Here is an 18,164-nt window from a genome sequence, read left to right as displayed (position 1 = left end):
CTTGTTCCGAACATCCCGTGCTTGTTGACGGGCCTGGCACCCGCAGCGGCAGGCAGGCTGCTGCCACCTGGTGGAGAAGCGAGGCACAGCCTTGCGGGGCTCAGTCCGAGACTTGAGAGAGAACAGGAGCCTTTGAGCACAGCTCCCAGGACAGCGGATTTCAAACGTTTGCAGCCATGCAACCCTTGCTTCCAATGACAGCTGTGACCCAGGTCCTCACGTAAGACGGACACACTCCCCGCTGCTCTGGCTGTAGCGGGGGAGGGAGGGACTCCCCGCTGGACCTGTTCCCCGGTCATTACTCCTCCGAGATCAACTGGCAAAGAGCTGATAGGCCTACCCCCTCCATGTAAGGATGGGGAGCTGGGGAGCTGGAGAGGTAAAGGGACCCGTGTAAACAGTGACCTAACAAAGGCTAATGCACAAACCCCTTGTACAAAAAGCCACTCTGGAGTTTGCGCGGCCAATCGGCACCCTCGAGCTCAAATAATGACTGAACACAGCTCACGGAATGCCAGGTCAAGCTACCTCCCTCGAGACATCGGGGCTCCTGGGGAGGGGACCCAGAGCACAACCCCTCCTGCATCTTCTCGTATGAGTCAGACCAGGTTCGGACCCTTGGCGGGCCTTATGTCCCTTCTCAATCGCTGGCATGTTGTCAGGGGCACACAGATGCCCTCTGCCATCTCAGGGTTCCCGAGGACTTTCCTGGTCCCTGACACTGGGGAGAGGCAGGCCACTCCTGGGACATAATAGGGAAGAGAGTGAGGATATTGGAGCATCTCCGTGCTAAGCCCCATGCTAAGCATTTTCACATCTGTCCTCTCATTCGCTCCTCAGCAACACTGTGGCGTGGGTATTCACGTCCTTAGTTTTTTTGAGAAGAAAAAAAAGATGTTTGAAGTATTCAAGGAATTTACCCAAGATCTCCCAAGCAGGGTCAGAATCCAAACCCAAATCTTTCTAACTCTAGAACCCATATTCTGGCTACTAAATCAGCGGTTCTCAACCTGTGGGTCGCGACCCCTCTGGGGGTCGAACAATCCTTTCACAGGGGTCGCCTAAGACCATCGGAAAACACAGATATAATTACATATTGTTTTTGTGATGAATCACGATGCTTTAATTATGTTCAATTTGTAACAATAAAATTGGGGGTCACCACAACATGAGGAGCTGTATTAAAGGGTCGCGGCATGAGGAAGGTTGAGAACCACTGCACGAAACGGAATTGCTTTATGGAGCGAGAAATACTGGACGTCCTTCCCAACTCGGTGCTGCACAAGGTCAGCAGGGAGTGCTGTTGTCCTGGTTCATAGGTCGGTGCCCAACCTCTGAGCCATGCCGGCCGGGGCTTATTCCTCTTTAGATATTTTCCCAACCGTTTAAAAGGGTAGAAACCATTGTCAGCTTGTGAGCTGTATGGAAACGAGTGGAGGGATGTGCTTGGCCTACAGCTCACATAGCTGGCCAATCCCTGACCTAAGTGTTTGCAGCTCATTCAGCCAAACGCAGACAGTTTTCTCCCAACTGTGGACTGGTTTCCCCAGGCCCAGTACGTTTCCGTCCTTTCTCTCTCCAGCTCCGTGCATCTGGGCCTTGCCAAAGCGCCCAGCCTCCACCGTCCCGGGCAGGCCTCACCACTCCTTTTCTGTTCAGTTCTCAGGCCCCGTGTTGCCAGAGTTCCAGCGCCAATGTCCTTTTTACAAAGGGAGACTTACAGGCACGGAGAGCTAGCAAGAGGTCAGCCAGAGGTAATTCCTGGAGAAGAGGGATTCTAAGTGGGGCCTGGGACAGGGATTGAAAAGGGGAGGAGAGATTGTAACAACGATGATGGTGCCAGGTGGGTACTGGACTTATCGGGGGGATCACCTTGTAAGGCAGACAGATGTCTAATCACGATGCTGTATACCTGAAACTAACACAATGTTGGATGTCAACTATAACTGAAAAAATTTTTTTAAAGACGGGGAGGAGAGCCCTGGCCTGGGTGGCTCAGTTGGTTGGAGCGTTGTCCGGTGCCCTGCAAGGTCTCCGGTTCGATTCCTGGTCAGGGAACACACACAGGTTGCGGGTTTGATCCTCGGGGGAGGTGCACGCCAGAGGCAAGCGATTGATGTTTCTCTCTCACATTGATGTCCCCCCCCCCTTACTCTCTCTCTCAAATCAATAAAAATATATGTATTTTAAAAGTGTGTGTGTGGGTGGGCGAGTGGTGTTTCAGGCAGAAGCAGGAGAGGCTGAGCTGTGGGCAGGTGACCGTGAGGGGACAGTACACACAGAGCCCATATGAAGGGAGAGAGTGATGAGACTGGGGTCAGGGTGGGGCTTCAGTGGAGGGTTGGCCTGCCAGACCCTGAGGACCCAGATTCAGAGTAGGTTGCGGTAACTTCATGTGATGGTGTGACAGGGGAACGCCAGGGCCTTAACTTCCAGCCCTCATTTGTAACCTCGGTCCTGTACTCGCTGTTCCTTCATCTATGCATTCGCCAAACATTCAGTAATTCCCATCAAGAGCCAGGCGAGTTTGGCTTGTTAAGGGAAAGCAGAGAAAAGGGGAATGAGTGTGGAATCACATACGGGTCCTGCACTCCGGAAATGTAGAGCAGGGGAGAGAACACACACATACCTACCACCCAAAGAAGATAGCGCCGACTGCCTTGTGGGACTGTGGTCACGGAGCTCGGGCACGGGAGGAGCAATGGATGGGGAGCAGGGGACACCAGGGGAAGTTCTGTGGAAGAGAAAGGACTTGAGCTAGGACTGCAAGGGGAGGGGACATCTGAGTCTGTGCAACCTGGGGGAAGGGCTGTCCGGGATGAAGTGACAATGAGCAAAGGGGGTGCAGACAAGGGCAAGGCACTCATTTTGGTGCTTGCTTTCAATGAGGGTGTTACTGGCATTATTGGGGGGCGGTTTTTCATTGTATGAGTCCGCCCCATACAAAAAGGAGGTCTTTCAGCATCCCCGCCACCTCCCGACCCTCAACTAATGGACCCTCAACTAATGCCGGTAGCCACAGCCCCTTTCCACTTGCATTTTCCAGCAACGCTCCCCACTCTGCGGGAAACGCTAGATAGGTTTGTGAAGACGGGCAGTGAGATGGAAAGCTGGACTGGAAAATTAGCAGCCGAGCACGGAGGGCCTCACGTGCCAGGACAAGACACTTGCGCTTTGTTAAGCAAGGAGTGTCCGAGGAGGGAGGGAACGCGATCTGCTTTAGAAAACGAAGTTTGGAGCAGGATGAACGGGAGGCCTCCAGCAACCTCCCACCCAGGTCACTTTCAATCAGGGCGGGCTGCTGGCGGATGGCAAAGGTCAAGGGAGGTGCTATCTGCACAGCCCTGCGGATTGCTGGAATGTCCTATTAGAACTGTATTTGCTACATTGGGATTTGACTAATATTTCCTTGTCTCTCCGTGTCTTTTGGATCAAGCCACTTGGCAGTGACCACAATACAACTCCCCCCGCTCCACCCCCACCATTAGTCCACACAGGGAGAATTTATGTAAAACAAGAAGGAAAAGGGCAACCCTTTGAGGGTTCTCTTTTCCTCCCTGTCCAGGGTCCACCGCCTGCTTAGGAAGGACCCCTTGGTGCCTGAACAAGGGGACTATTCAGCCTGACCCCAGGAGAGAGGAGACCTCCCTGCCTGCCCCTCCCCTGGCCAGGGCAGGACATGGATTTTGATCCACGGCCCAGAGGATCCCAAGCTGATAAAGGCTCATTGTGGCAGCTTCTGGAGAAACCCAGAGGCCATCAGGGGACTCTGGGGCTGAGCAGCCCGTTAACCGCCCTTGAACATTTGTGAAAAGAATCACTACTTGGCGGAAGCCGAAGCAGAATGAGGCCCCTGGGCTGCCGCTGGCACCACCCATGGCAAGGAGACTAACAGCAAAAGCAGCAGGAGCCGGGCCTGACCCTGACCCTGCCTGACGGAGAAGAGGCCACCGGAGGCAGAAGAAACCCAGAAGCTGCGGAGGGCTCCCCTGCCGACACCTGCGGCCTGAAACCTGATCGCCCCTGTCAAATGCAAGAAACACAACTGCTCTCTTAAAACGGTCCGGGGGAGGAGAGGAGCCTCCTGCCCGCCCCTCCCTCCTCCAAGAGCATCCGAGGCCATAAAGGGCAGGAAAGGAGGCTGTGGAATGGGAGTCGGCCTGGATCCGCTTGAGGAATTATGCTCTCTCTGCTCCAGTCTTGAACGTGTTTTCGAGTCCAGGCACCTTATCATTCGCAGGCCTCGCTGTTCTTACAGCAAAAACACGAAAGTAAGAAGGAAGATCCTGAGATAAATGACGCCGGGGAGGTGGCAGGGAGGTGGGCCGGATGGGAGGCTGGTGGGAGTATCAGCAGAATGCGGCTTTGGTGGGAGGTGTGAGGTTCAGCCGAGGGTCAGCAGCCCAGAGCACACTTGTCGTTGGGGGGTGCCTGGGAAGGGTTTCAATCCCTGCTGAGAGGCCCAGGGAGGGGAGCGGGGTGCAAGGATGGGAACACTCGGTCCCTAGAGCTACCTCTGTGCATTGTCTCCGCCTTCCTCAGCTGACAGCTGGCCCTGTCCCGTGGGAGGGAAATGCAGAATTGAGGTCAGAGACCCTGGCCTTGGCCAGGTGCAGGACCTGGGGTTAAAGTGAGAGCAGAGGTTCAAGCAGTCAGTGCGCGCGCCCACAGCACGTCCTCGCTTCCGCTTTATTCCTGAGAGGACTGGCACGGCTCATCCCTCAGTCTAGCTCTGCTTTCCCTCCCCGCCACCCCCAATGCAAAAACGTGGCCTCGTAAATGCCATTTCTACATCAAAGCACAGCAGAACAAGCCATCTCCACTCACAGCAGAGCCCCCGAAGCCACCTCGTGTACATAGAAACCAAACCAGGGCAGAGGGCTCACACTCACGGATTTTATGTCCCGTCAGGGGACTGATGCTGACAGTGCCGGGCGGGCCCACAACTCCCAGTTCACAGTGGTTCCAAAGCCTCAGAGGAGAGTCGACGGCCCTACACTCACCGGTACCTGAGAGCCCATCTCATGACAAGCCTCACCTAACACCAGACATTCACTTCCGGTTGAGGATGGATCTAGAACACCGCAGTTTACTGAAACTTGAGCATTTTCTGCCTTGCTGGAGATTTCGTCCCCGCTGGCCATGCAAACATGTGCACACAGAAACTGCAGGAACATTCTGTTCAGATCCCACAGCTCCCAGACAGAAAAACAAGCCCAGAAGACAGAGCTGCGAGGTCTGGGTGCCATTTTATTGACAGCAGTTTACACACATTGGCTTTCTCCCCAAGGCCATTCCTTCAGAGCGCAGGCACAGCGCCGAGGAGGGCAGAGCCAGGAGCGCAGAGCGCACGTCCCTGGCAGGCACGCCCAGCCCACAGGATGCAATCCTTCACGATGGAATTCCGCCGGGCATTTGAGACCGAGGTGGGGGTGGAGAGGAAGTCTCCCACGGACTCACATCTCAGTCCAGGCCTCCTCTGCCACTAGCCAAGTCCATCTCAGCTCAGGAGCCCCGGGGGGCAGCAAATTCAGCCCACCCACCTGCACAGGGCAGATCCTCCATCCATGCCGTGTGCACACACCTGCTTCCGCCGGCCCCAGAGAGAATCAGCCTGATGGTAAGAGTCAGACCGCTTCCTCTCTGACCCGCCCGGCACCTCTTCAGCTGGGTCTGCGCAGGAACTGCTGGAAAACGGAGGCCTGCGTGCTCGGTCCAGCCGTGCGGCGTCTGCAAATCCTGGTAGCCGGAGGGCTGCAGGCTACCGGTTTACTCAGGCTGACCACTGCGCTTCCCCAGCCCATCACACACGCGACCCGCCGTTCTTGTGCCAACTGCCTCGGCCTAGGCTAGAGCTCCCGCGGGCCTCCAACTGGGACAGGAGTCAAGCTGGTCTGCATAGGCACTTGGCAGTTTTGGGTAGGGAGGTGGGTCAAGAAAGTGGGTGGAAATGAGAACAAAAGAGTTTCATCTGATAAGAGTGATTAGAGAGCTGAAGTGATTTTACTTTTATTTCCTTCACGTTAAGCCAATCATGAAATTTCACAGTGATTCTGGGGCAGAAGGAACGTGATGCTCAGAGTCCTCGGGGCTGTGGCCCCCGGGGCCCGAGCCGGTGCGGGCAGGGCCGGCCTCACTGGGGGAGCTGCAGGAGCACCGACTGCCCGGCCGGCAGGTAGGTGATGTTCCGAGAGCGGGAGAGCTGGTAGGCGATGTCCTCCGCGGCTTCCAGCTTGCGCAGCTCGATCAGGCCGTCGCCCGCAGTAGCCAGCGAGTTTGCGATCAGCTCGGCGGCTTTGGAGTCGCCCTCAGCGGAGATGATGGCTGCCTTCTTCTGCTGCTCGGCCTAAGGCGGGGACGTGGGGAGACACCGAGACCACACCTCAGGGCGCTGGAGGGCAGGCCATAGCCTCGCAGGCCCGGGCCGGGCACCCTCACTGCCTCCCCAAGGAACTCTGGGTATCTGCCGCCTCCCCCTCCGGATGGGGTCCCCAAGCACTGGGTGCCACCGATCCTCTCCTTCCTGGACCACCCACTTCTCATCACGTTAGGGATACATTCTGTCGGCTGCATAAACGGCTGTCTTGTTCCAAAGTCTTAATATTAACAGCAATCTAGTCCGGCCACACTACTCTGAGCCAGAGCATCCCAGGCCAAGGAAAACAGAGCGAGAAAAGCAGAATCACTGCTCAGGCTCCTCTTTCCCTCCAGTCCCAGGTCAAAGTGACTTTCACCAAAGCCAGCGTTGCTAAGCCGGAGAAGCAGGCGTGTGTGGCGCTCCCTGGAGCTGCCAGGCACCCAGGATGAGGTCTCCTAGGCTTGCCATACTCCTACCAATAGGACCTCTATCTGCAATGCATGACCAATAAAATGAATACAACTTGGAAATTCTTAGGCTCTGTGACTATTCACTCAACAAATGTTTACCGAGCACCTAGTTGCTCCAGGCACATGTCTAAGGCTCTGGAGATAGGCAGTTTACATAAAGAGAGAAAAAGAAGTTCCTGCTCAGAGAGTTTACATTCTCTAACATTAAATGCTCGCCACCCACATGTCCCTCTTTTCCCTCATTTCAAGGACTAAGGGATGTTGGATTAGAACGATATTCAGCCTTTTTCATCTCATGACACACATAAACTAACCACTAAAATTCTATGGCACACCTTACTTTTTGGTGATCTGACAAAAAAAATAGGTATAATTTTGATTCATTCACACCAGGTGGCGACTGTGCTGGCTGTCGTCATTTTCTTATTTGACACTCTAAGGGAAAAGAGGTCAGGGCCCTGACTGAATAGCCAGGCATTGCGTGCGTTAGGCTCTGCAGTACACCGCTCGGAAATCGCTGGATTAGAATGCCAATGCCAATGCCAATGCCAATGCCAGAGAACGAGTGGTGGGAAGGAATAAACACACCTTTGCAGAGACCGGGAAGACCGGGCTGCTATGCAAATACACTGTGTCCCTCACACGCTGACACATCTGGATGGGCTTAGCGTTTGAACAAACCCAGTGACGACAGAGCATCTGGTGCAACATTTGATCCCTTTCGCTGTCAGCTTTCACTGTGTAACTACGGTTAAAAATGACCTCTCAGCGAAGCTGAAAATATGCCAGGAGAAAAACATTTTTATTTGTAGAAAGTGTTTTTGATCTTAGGGAAGTGGAGGGAAAAAAAATGGCCCTTCAGTGACTGGGGAACGTAACTTCACATAATCCCTGACTAGCCCCCAAAGACTCTGGAACCAGTTGCAGGAGTACGGTCCCTTCCATCCCCTTCCAATGATCCCGGAAGGAGAGATGACAGATGATGAATTTCCAGGCCACCCAGCAAACGGGGAGGCCGAGCGCAGGAGAAAGGGGAGAGGGGCTCTGCCATCTGGCCGAACGCTCACCTTTTCCACCACAAATCTGGCCCTTTCCGCTTCCTGCTGGGCCACCTGCTTGGCTTCTACTGCTTCTGTGAACTCCTTCCCGAAGGTCAGATGCGTCTGAAGGGAGAGAGCGAGCGCAAGATGAGGCGGTGTAATTGCTCAGGCAGCGTGGCTGCGAGGCCCCCGGGGCCGCTGCAGGGAAAGGCCAGGAATGGCTCTAGCAGCTGGAGGCTTCGGGAGGCTGCATCCCCCTTCCACCTCCATAGCTGTGCCCAAACTAGGTTACACCCAGAGCCCTCGGCTGCCCCTCTGCTCCCGTACATCATGCTGTCACCCTCAGTGCGACCGTCTCAGATGGGAAACGGCCCACAGGCACTGAAGGTATCTACTCAACTGACCACCTCCTTGGAGAAGGAGACCTGTGGATCCCAGGGCCCCCACCACGACCAGCGCTCTCAGAAAGCCCTTTGATGCCCCTGGGGAGGCCAGGTGGAGCCCCCGAGAGGGAGGGATGCAGCTGGTTCTCAGGGGTTCGAGGGCCTGCTCCGCGCTTACGGGCTAACCAGCCCCCTTCCTTCCCACTGCATCTCCACCTCCAAACAGGAAGAGGACGGGAGAACGTGGAACACACATCAGGGTGTTCCCTGTGTGAGCGCTTCTGGTAAAGGGTTTAAAAGAGAGAGAAGGCAGCTAAAGCGATTGCTTAGGAACAAGGTTTAAAATTCGGATTACCCAGACATCCCCTAAGAACATAAATAACTGAGACTTGGCCGAAGTGACTGCCTCTACTGATCATGCAAACAAAGGGAACAGATCTCAGAATGCCTAACGGCGAGTCTAGAAATGATTTACTTATTTATCAACTTTTTTTACGAAAAAGGAAGAAATAAAGGGAAAAGGAGCTTTGGTTTTGCTATCAAATTCTACTGTTTTTTATTTCCTCCTCCACTCTCCCAACCTCTGCTTTTTTTAAAAAAGCATCAGTAACTCAAGTTTCCTCCTGGAGAGTCAATCCTAGCCTCACTGCCTTCCAGAATTGTGAACACTCCTGACGCGTACGCTGCGGCTGTTCTACTTTGCCTGCTCCGTTCCTGGACTCTTGGTCAACGTTTGGGGAAGAAAACGCAATCCTGAGAGATGAGAAATGAAATGTGCAATTAAGGAATACGTTTTCTTTCTAAAAGGGCCAGCTGAGGGCAGCAAATTCCCCATGAAATCTAATTTTCTTCTCACACCTCTAAGATATGGTTTCTTGTGGTCAGCCCACATTTCCCCAGAATGGCGCATGTGGTTAAAGTCTCACAAAAGGCCAAGCTTCTCCTTGGGTTTTTACTTAGCACTTTCCCACAGCCTAGGTGCGCGGGTTAACAGTGAGAACCTGAGGAATTACCACTAGTCAGAGCCAAATGGCTGCAGCCTGGAATCTCGCCAGTAGAGGGAGCCCACAGGCCCTTCCATGGCGGGCAATGGATGCAAGGTGGAGCCGTGGAGCTGTGCCCTGCAGCGAGCTCCGGGTGTTGGGGTGTGATGTTTAAACAGCTGCGCAGATGCTGAGGGGGAAATGGTGCCTTTGCCTAGCGCTGCACAGGAGAACCGAACAGGAAACACTACCTCACTCCCTGAACAAATCACTCCAAATGGTTTTCCCCACGAATCTAGAAACATGAACCTCCCCCTCGCCCCCTCCATCTGAAATGCTACTCCGCCTGTATTGCTTTCCGTCTGACTTACGGCGTTTAGCGTATATAAATACACAGATATGCAGTCTCAGTCCTCGGAGACGTCCCTCACACCCATACCAGGCGCTGGGGAGCAGAACCCTTCGTTCACACGCTATCACCTTTCACTGGGGGTTCCCACAGCTCAGGTCACTGAGCTTCAGACCCTCAGACCCTAAGCGCTGGGAAATGCCCACGGGTCAGGCTGGGAGGTCTGCGCTCAGGGGAAAGACTATCCGAGTGTTCTCCGGTCTCACCAGGCAGTTTCCTCGTGTCAGACGGTCAACAAGGCACCACTTCCCGGGGAGCTCTGGGGAGCAGGCACAGCCTGTCACGGTTTGGGATGGTGAAAACACTCGTGGTTAGGTCACCCCCCTGGGCAGCGCCAGAAGTCAAGACTGAGTGGCGAGGTGAGGGAAAGAGGCCTTGCTGAAAACAAGCCCGAGGAGAGGGCCTCACACGGCGAGAAGTTCCCACGCTTTCAAGTCTCACGTCTAGGAACGTGGAAGGCAGGACCCAACAGCGTCTCCCCAGGAACGGAGCCAGGCACCCCAGCACGCACCGGGCCCCTCCCCGCAGACTCCGCAAGGATCTTACCAAGGACACGTCATCCAGGATGAGCCCGAAGGTCGCGGCTCGCTCCGTCAGGTCGTCGCTCACCTGCCTGGAGACCAGCTCTCTCTGGGTGATGAGCTCTCCAGCGTCAAAGCGAGCCTGGTTCCAGGGGAGGGCAGAGCAGCCGCTCAGGGCAGTGAGGGAGCGGAAAAGGGACCAGAAAACCACCAGCCACATCCCCCCCGCCCCCTGCCACGCTCTTCCCGCCCCTCCGTGACCTCTCGGGGCCGCCCTCAGCTCGGGGCGCAGGCCGTCCACTCACCACCACCGACTTGAGGATCTCCGTGGTGATGGAGGGCAGCACCCGCTCGTCGTAGTCCTCGCCGATGCTGGTGAAGATGCGGGGGAGCTGGCTGGCGACCGGGCGGAAGAGGATGCGCAGGGTGATGTTGACGTTCTGCAAATCTTCGGGGGGGGGGGGGGGGGAATGCTGGAGTTAAAATAAAACTCACAGTGGCCTCCGAGGGGACCTCCTTCCCCCGATTTGCTACCATTTGTAAGTAGAATTGCTGATCGGAGAGGGCATGGAGCAAAGATGTCTGGGGTCTTTGGTAGAGAACCCAGCAGAGCACCAGTGAGGCGTCCGGTGACCACGGCTTTTCCGTGCACCCTGAATGCCCCCCGATATAAGCAACAGGTGCTATGGGTCTGGAACATGGGATGTTTTAAGGAAACAGGGCAATGCTAAGAATTCTAGGGCGAGGCCTGTCCAAGGCCTGGTGCACGTGACCCAGGACAGGAGCATGCTTTGGAGGGGTTGCCGTGGGCCCAGCAGAAATAGTCCACTTTGGACAGAACCAATAGTCCAAAGGCCTGGGCCGCAGTCCTCTCTGCTGGTTACTAATTATCCGACTCCACTAAGCTTTAGCCAACCTCAACTTAGTTCTCTAAGAACAGGGATGATTTCATCTGACTCCCAGGAAACGAACAGAGGAGACCAAAAACACGGTCAAACGCAACAGATGTAAGAGGCCAGGATCACCTACTGCAGCGGTTCTCAACCTGTGGGTCGCGACCCCTTTGGCGGCCGAACGACCCTTTCCCAGGGGTCGCCTGAGACCATCCTGCATATCAGATATTTACATGACGATCCCTAACAGTAGCAACATGACAGTTATGAAGTAGCAACGAAAATAATTTTATGGTTGGGTCACCACATGAGGAACTGTATTTAAAGGGCCAGAAGGTTGAGAACCACTGACCTACTGGTACAGCTCACCTCTCATTACCCAGGCAAAGGACCAAGGAGGGAAACACTATTTCCCCTAACAAGCCAGGCCTGCTCGGAGCTGACGCACGGCCACAGCTGGCTCGCAGTCAACAAGCACATGGACCAAGCATCCCTGGGACAGCTGACCCAGGCAAGGGAAGTGGGCCATGCACAGGCCCCTGATCTCTGGATTCCCTCCCAACAGCTCTGAGGCTAGGTACAGGAAGTATCCTTAGAACAACTGCAAAACAGCAGAGCAGAAATCCCCAAGAGGTGGGAAGTTGAGACCCAGGCTTTTAGGTTACAGTTCTGTTTCTCGATGAACCCCACCCCACCTCTGATTTCCTCTGGGGTAGCAGGCAAGCCAGGCGCTCACAGGAGGCCCCTTCCCCTCCCTGGCCAGGGGCTACGGGACAGATGATGCCCTACCGACTTACCCTCCGTCCTCTGCCCGACACGCCGCTCACTCTAAAGTCCCCGTTCAGATAGAAGCTCCTCACGGGAGCCTGCCCAACCCCTGGTGGGCTAGCCGCCCTCCTCTCTGCTCCCGCCGCGCCCGCCGTATAACCTCGGCTCCGGTGCTCACTACACTATGCCTGTCTGTGCACATCTCTATCTCCCTAGCTGGACAGAGCTCCTTAAGGCCCCTGCTTTAGTCATCTCTGAACTAGCCCCGGCCCCTGCCCAGCAAAAATCCAGGCACAGTCACAGGAAGTGCCTATCAGTGGAGGAAGGCATCGAGAGTGACCCTCTCCTCTCGCTGTGCGGACGTGTGGCTGCTGAGCTGGCACCTGCTACTCCACTTACTGCCTGAGCACCTCTATGAGGATGGGGGGGAACAAGGACAACAACTCGTTTTAGGCTCCCACTGCATAGCCAGTGGCGTGTCGGGCACCAGGACACAGCTCCCAGGGAAGTGGGCCTCCGCCTGTGAGAGAACGACGGGAGGGCAGGCCAAGGGCGAGTCAGCTGCGAGGCAAACAGAGCCGCCAGATGGGTTTATCCAGGGGTCCTGGGGAAGAAGAGCCAATGGGAGGGAGCAGGGCATCCTCAGATTTCTTTCCAACTGGGTCACAATGTGACTCTTGGAACAGATCTTTGTGTGTTTCTTTAAATGCGCGCAGTTGTCTGTGTGCGCACCTTAAGTACGTATTTCTTGCTATGAATCCAGGTACCAGTCTCCAGGGAAAAGATGCCAGGAATTCTTATGTGAAGTTCAACCTCTTGTGGACCCCACAGCACCCCTTCCACCCTCTCCCGAACCCACGGGCGAGACTCACCTTTGCTACCAGTGATGACGGGCACGTTACGAGGTCGAGAGCGGCAATCAAAGATAATCGGTTTCTGTACCCAAGGGATGAGGAAGTGAGTCCCTTCCCCCACCACGATGTCCTGCACGCCACGGAAGCGGTCGAAGATGACAGCTCTGTGCCCAGCATCCACTAGGAATGAGGACAGCGATGGGTCAGGAAATTCCTCTCACCCGTTCACCGAAAGAATCACGCCCTGGAAAGGGTCTTGGAGCTTTCTGTTCATGTATTAAGTCTCCCCTCTCCTGCTCCATCTTCCCGCACTTCTGGTCTCCAGAGGCTTCTAATAGCTACGAATCTAAGCAATCACTTCCTGTCCCATGTGTCTCCCCAAGGACCTTGCTAATAGGTCCTCAGCATCCTTTCTCCTTGAAACAACTGGCTGCTGATTTTCTGATTAACCACCCCATCCCCAAACTCCCATCAGCACATATCCAGAAATCACCTCCCGAAACTTCTTTCTAAAATTCCCCAAAGTCTTCACTGTTATCACAGTTCAACCTGGTTCCAATTTTACCCCGTGTTTCCAGAAGCAGCACCCCCACTATGAGAACCCTAAAATCCAGGTGTCCCTCTTTCTTTCCAAAGCTTTTCTTTTTTCCTAAGGTTGTGAGGGGTTGTAGAGTTGTCTTGTTGAGAAATTGGTGATGGTGATTACTGTATAATTATGCAGGGATGCATGGCCACAAAGATCAGAGTGGCCCTAGCTGGCGGCTCAGTGGTTAGAGCATCAGGCCACGGACTGAATGGTTGCGGGTGCAATTCTGGTCAAGGGCACCTTACCTCAGTTGCAGGATCAACCCCCAGGGCCCCAGGGGCACATGCAGGAGGCAACCAATCGATGTGTCTCTCTGTCTGTCTCCCTCCCTTCCACTCGCTCTAAAGATCAATGGAGAAAATATCCTCAGGGGAGGATTAATAAAACATGGACACTGCCCAAACAACACACCAAAAAGGTCAGAGTGTAAAGCTATGCCATGTAAGCCAAGCAGGCTTTTCTGATCCGCTGCTTCACGGACATTATCGTGGGTCCAAACAGCTCCACTCTGAAATGAATCCTCCTGTCGGACATCACCTGTCACACACGAGGCGAGTCCATCTACTGCTGCTTGCCAACAGTGGAAGCTAGAGAGTTTCACAGCTGGAGGGGGGCTTAGAGATAACCTAGTTCAATTCCACTGCTGGACCAGGTCTCCCAGCAAAGAGGAAGAACAGCCAGCTCAACCCCCCGCCACCCTGTTCAAAGCCGGGCAGTGCACCTCAAAGGTATTTTCTCTGCAGTGACCCAGCCGCAGCAGAGCGAAGCTCCTGCTCAGCACAAGGTCACCGCGGGCCTACAGCTCCTGCTGAGTCTTCCCACGGGCAGAAGAGAACAAGTGAGATCTCCATTTCAGCGCGACAGCGATATCCTGGCCGCGCGCTGCAGCCTCCGGGGGTGCAGCGTCCCTTCAAATGAACCGGCGCAGCTGGAAACATCCAACCAGCAGCCAGACTGGGAGGCTCCCTGTGAAGAAAGGCTCCGAGAGAACCTCTGGCTAAAAGGACAGGGGCTCTGGCAACAATGTGACCGTATGGTGTGGCACGGCAGCGAGCCGTCTCGGTCACAAACACATTCACCTTCGGCGGCGCTGCCGCCTGGAGCGTCCCATGGGCTGTGCCGGCGAAGAGAAGCCCTCCAGCAAAGGAGCCTCACCGTTATACAAGGCCGAGTTCACCACGCCTCCCGCCACGGCTAAGGCCAGGCCGAACTTGCCAATGGATTCAAACACTTTGGCAGCCATGTCTCCTTCTGCTGGACCCACTCACACCTAAGAGGGTAAAAACAAAACAGATACAACAACTTGCTCCCCAAATCCTCACAGAGCGCGCTCTCTGCCACACAGTATTCACTTCTCCAGCTGGCCGTTTACTCCCCATTCCTGGAAAACTGGTGCTTCAACTCCTCTGCCTTTTTCTTTTTCCACCGCTTAAGAGGAGGGGTCTGGAGCACTTGGTTAACATACGGAACTGAGGCATGTGCTCGATACCCACAGGGAACTTAGCACCACAATAAACCACCCTCCCATCTTCCGGACAAACAGACCCCGAGAGAGGCTGTGAGGCTGGCTCTGTGCAATTTTGGTTTAGAAAATAACTCAAAGTGAGCCAGGCCAGTAAGCCAGGACAACTGAAATAGGGAAACTGAGGTAGGTAGCTAAACAAACTGACAGAGCAATTTGCAAGATATAGAAGGCCACCGTTCTGGAAATAACATCTAGGCCTCAGTTGTATTTCGGCTCCAGACCCGGAAAAGCAGCAAAACCAGGTGGGTGATACCAAGACCAGCTGCACTGATTAAGGACCCCCTGCCCTGACACTGACCCATCAGTGAACACCACGACCCTGATGGAGCGCACCTAGAAAACTGGTGAATATTCTGTTAAAACCCTCCCGATACCTCCCCGAAGAGACTTGCCTGCAAGAGAGAAATAAAAGCCTCAAGACGAAGGACCCAGCGCATGCTCTCCTTCTGGGGAGCACCCCCACCATTCCCTTTCTGCTCTTCTTCCCCCACAGGCACCCAACTTCTAAACCAGTGGTTCTCAACCTGCTGGCCCTTGAAATACAGTTCCTCATGTGGTGACCCAACCATAAAATTATTTTCATTGCTACTTCATACCTGTAAGGTTGCTACTGTTATGAATCGTCATGTAAATATCTGATATGCAGTATGGTCTTAGGCGACCCCTGTGAAAGGGTCGTTCAACCGCCAAAGGGGTCGCGACCCACAGGTTGAGAACCGCTGTAATCTAAACCCTAGAGGACCACAGGAGGCTTGCAACCAGGGGAGCAATGGGCAGCAGCCCCTCATCCCAGGATAAACCCTGAACCTGCTCCCCAGACCCCCTTTTCCCTGCCTAGGGCAGCCCAGCCTTGGCTCTCCTTTTGCTTCTTCTCAGCTCAGCCCTTTCTCGTTCTACTGTCCCCAGCTTTACCAAATGTTCCCTCACAGTCACCTGGACTCATGCTGGGAAATTTTTTCTGCACCAAGTCAAGAACCCACACAGTAGGGGCTGGTCCTAGGCAGACTGGCCCAGGGTCAGGTCCTCTTTCCGGTAACAAAAGTGTGTGCTACCCAGTGATTCCCACAGCAAACATAGCGAATCGCTAACCTTTCTATCAGGTCTTCTAACGGCAATTTATCTAACCCTCACACCAACCGCTATGCCGTAGATTACTACAGGTGAGGAAACCGAGGCACACCGTGAGGTTACATGAGGAGCCCAGGATCACACAGCTAGTAAGTGGCAGAACCAGGATGAAACCTACAGGTGGAATTCTAGGAGGCACAGCTCAGCTCCTCATCATACGGCTTCTCAACAGCAGGTATTAAGAATGACCTGGTATGGGAGCGACAGCTGGATGACATTCTGGAACCGCATAACGAAGAGTAAGTGGGCAGGTGGGCTGAGCGGGGTGGGCGGGAGCGCGCCCGACCGAATAGAAGCCACTCCAGCACTTAACTTCTCAACGCCCCGCACCGTGGTCGCCATCCGCTCAGCCTCCAAGCCTCCCTCGTTCCCTCCGGGCCAGAGCTCCCGAGCCTACCCCGGTCGCTCCTCGGGCATTGAAACATCCCTTTCCCAATGCCAGGACGCCCAGCCCTGACCACTGAGCCTTTCCACGGCTCACTGCTTCTGGATCATTCCTCACCCTGCCCCCATACACACCTCCCTTACTCTACGCAACTCCTGGCTCGTCCTGGGCTCGCCCCGTACCCGCTTCCCGCGAGGCGGACCCGCGCATACACGCCGCTCTCCCCAGGTGCAGATGGGAGTGCAGATGGGAGTGCAGAGAGGGACTGCAGAGTTGCCCAAAGCGGACCACAGCCGTAACCCTCCTTCTCACCTGCTTCTACTCTGACCTCCACAAGGCTTCCCCAGCCACACGTACTGCGCAGGCGCCAGGCGGCTCCTCCTCTTCCCCGCCCTCTTTCCAAGATCCGCGCCTCCGATTGGTCGGGAATAGCGCTGTGCATCCTGGGAAGGGTGGCTTTCCGCCTTGTCCTGGTTTCAGGGCTCTTGGCAGATGAACTACAATTCCCAAAAAGCCATGCAACGGCTGACCCGCGCTGAAAAGCCTTTTCTCTTTCGTGTTTAACGCCGCGAGGCTGCCGCTAAGCCTTTTGGGGGCTGTAGTTTCTTAGGGGATAAATGCACGTGCCTATTGATGCTAGAACCTCCTGGAAGATGAGCCTTGTAAAAAGTAGCTAGGCCTGCAGCTAGTGGCAGAGCTGGGCTGGGAAAATAGACAGCTGATGGAAGCATGGGTGGGCACCTTGGAGAAACTTGTGGTGAAATAACTGTTGGGGTAAGAGACCCTGAAGGAAAACAAGAGGTGATCTTCATTCCACAGCCCTGCCTGGAAACGTCCTGGAACATTGATTACCAGAACCATAAAGAACCTTAGGCCCTGACGGGTGTGGCTCAGTTGGTTGAGCGTCATCTGGTGCACGAAAAGGTCCCCAGCTGGATTCCTAGTCAGGGCACATACCCAGGCTGCAGGCTCCATCCCTGGTCAGGGCACGTGCAGGAGGCAACTGATAGATGTTTCTCTCTCTCTCTCTCTCTCTCTCTCTCTCTCTCTCTCTCTCTCTCCTGCTCCCCCTTCCTCTCTCTCTGAAGTCAATAAAAACATATTTAAAAGGCGCCCAGGAAGCATCTGGACTAGAAAAGGAGGCCCAGAGAGAGGAAGGGATATATTCAAGGTCAACCATGGATTTAGCAAAGGGGCTTGGCTTAGAGTTCAGATCTTCTCATGGACAGAATGTTTTTAAAACTCATTTGGAAAAGTTGCAAGAATAGTACAAAGAACTCATGTATCCTTTACTCAAAATCATCAACTGCTAAAAATCTGCTCCATTTGCTTTATCATCTGCTCCTTCCCTCCCTACTTCCCTCCCTCCTCATCCTCTCTGTCTCTCTCTCATCTACCTTCTGCATTCTATTTTTGCCCATTGACCCAATAATGAACATTATAGTAACCCTCCCACACACTCAGGATACAATCTAAGATTAGGTACTGCAGTCATTTCTCATGTCTCTTTAGTTTCCTTTAATGCAAAAAATTTCCTCAGTCTTCCTGTCTTTTATTACATTAAAAAGAAGAAGGATCTTGTTCATTTGGGGTTTGTCTGATGGTTCCTCATGATTAGATTCAGGTTTGGCATTCTTAGCTGGGATACTAACTAAGTGGTGTATGGATATTAAATTTTTATGAAACCTGGTCCATTTCTGGATTCTAGTAGGATTGGATTCTTTCAGCTTCTCTTTCCTGTATTTCTCTCCTCTTCTCTTTGTCCCCTTCTTTGTCCCCATTTGGCACAATCAAATAATCAGAGATATCAAAGGCAGCATTCTTCAGGTGATATGGGTTTGCCCTAACTAACCACATTTTT

The 18,164-nt window shown here is 54.1% G+C and overlaps 1 protein-coding gene across 3 annotated transcripts; it reads right to left on the bottom strand.

Annotated features, from left to right (window-relative positions):
• Positions 1–5,984: 5,984 nt before the first annotated feature.
• On the bottom strand, positions 5,985–16,714 carry PHB1 (prohibitin 1). Of its 3 annotated transcripts, XM_059670691.1 has the most exons (8): positions 16,616–16,640; positions 14,421–14,535; positions 12,698–12,859; positions 10,470–10,612; positions 10,190–10,306; positions 7,896–7,991; positions 6,113–6,346; positions 5,985–6,081 (listed from the first exon to the last, which is right to left on the bottom strand). In XM_059670691.1, exons 2-7 carry the CDS (start codon positions 14,506–14,508, stop codon positions 6,134–6,136), a joined length of 819 nt encoding a protein of 272 aa, XP_059526674.1. In that variant the 5' UTR covers positions 14,509–14,535; positions 16,616–16,640; the 3' UTR covers positions 5,985–6,081; positions 6,113–6,133. The 3 variants fall into 3 exon arrangements, with proteins under 3 accessions (XP_059526674.1, XP_059526671.1, XP_059526673.1); XM_059670688.1 differs by having other exon boundaries at positions 5,985–6,346; positions 16,616–16,714; XM_059670690.1 differs by lacking the exon at positions 16,616–16,640 and adding an exon at positions 16,438–16,590 and having other exon boundaries at positions 5,985–6,346.
• Positions 16,715–18,164: the final 1,450 nt, after the last annotated feature.

This window comes from Myotis daubentonii, chromosome 16 (assembly GCF_963259705.1).
Source record: "Myotis daubentonii chromosome 16, mMyoDau2.1, whole genome shotgun sequence".
In the NCBI taxonomy this organism is placed as follows: domain Eukaryota; kingdom Metazoa; phylum Chordata; class Mammalia; order Chiroptera; family Vespertilionidae; genus Myotis; species Myotis daubentonii.
This window is presented reverse-complemented; position numbering and strand designations above follow the sequence as displayed.

Excerpts from the sequence above, each read along its gene's own strand:
- PHB1 (XM_059670688.1), bottom strand. The coding sequence starts at position 14,508 with ATGGCTGCCAAAGTGTTTGAATCCATTGGCAAGTTCGGCCTGGCCTTA. Across the intron at positions 10,307-10,469 it reads AGATCCTCAAGTCGGTGGTG|GCTCGCTTTGACGCTGGAGA; the intron begins GTGAGTGGACGG and ends CCCTGGAACCAG. Across the intron at positions 6,347-7,895 it reads CCAGATTTGTGGTGGAAAAG|GCCGAGCAGCAGAAGAAGGC; the intron begins GTGAGCGTTCGG and ends TCCCCGCCTTAG.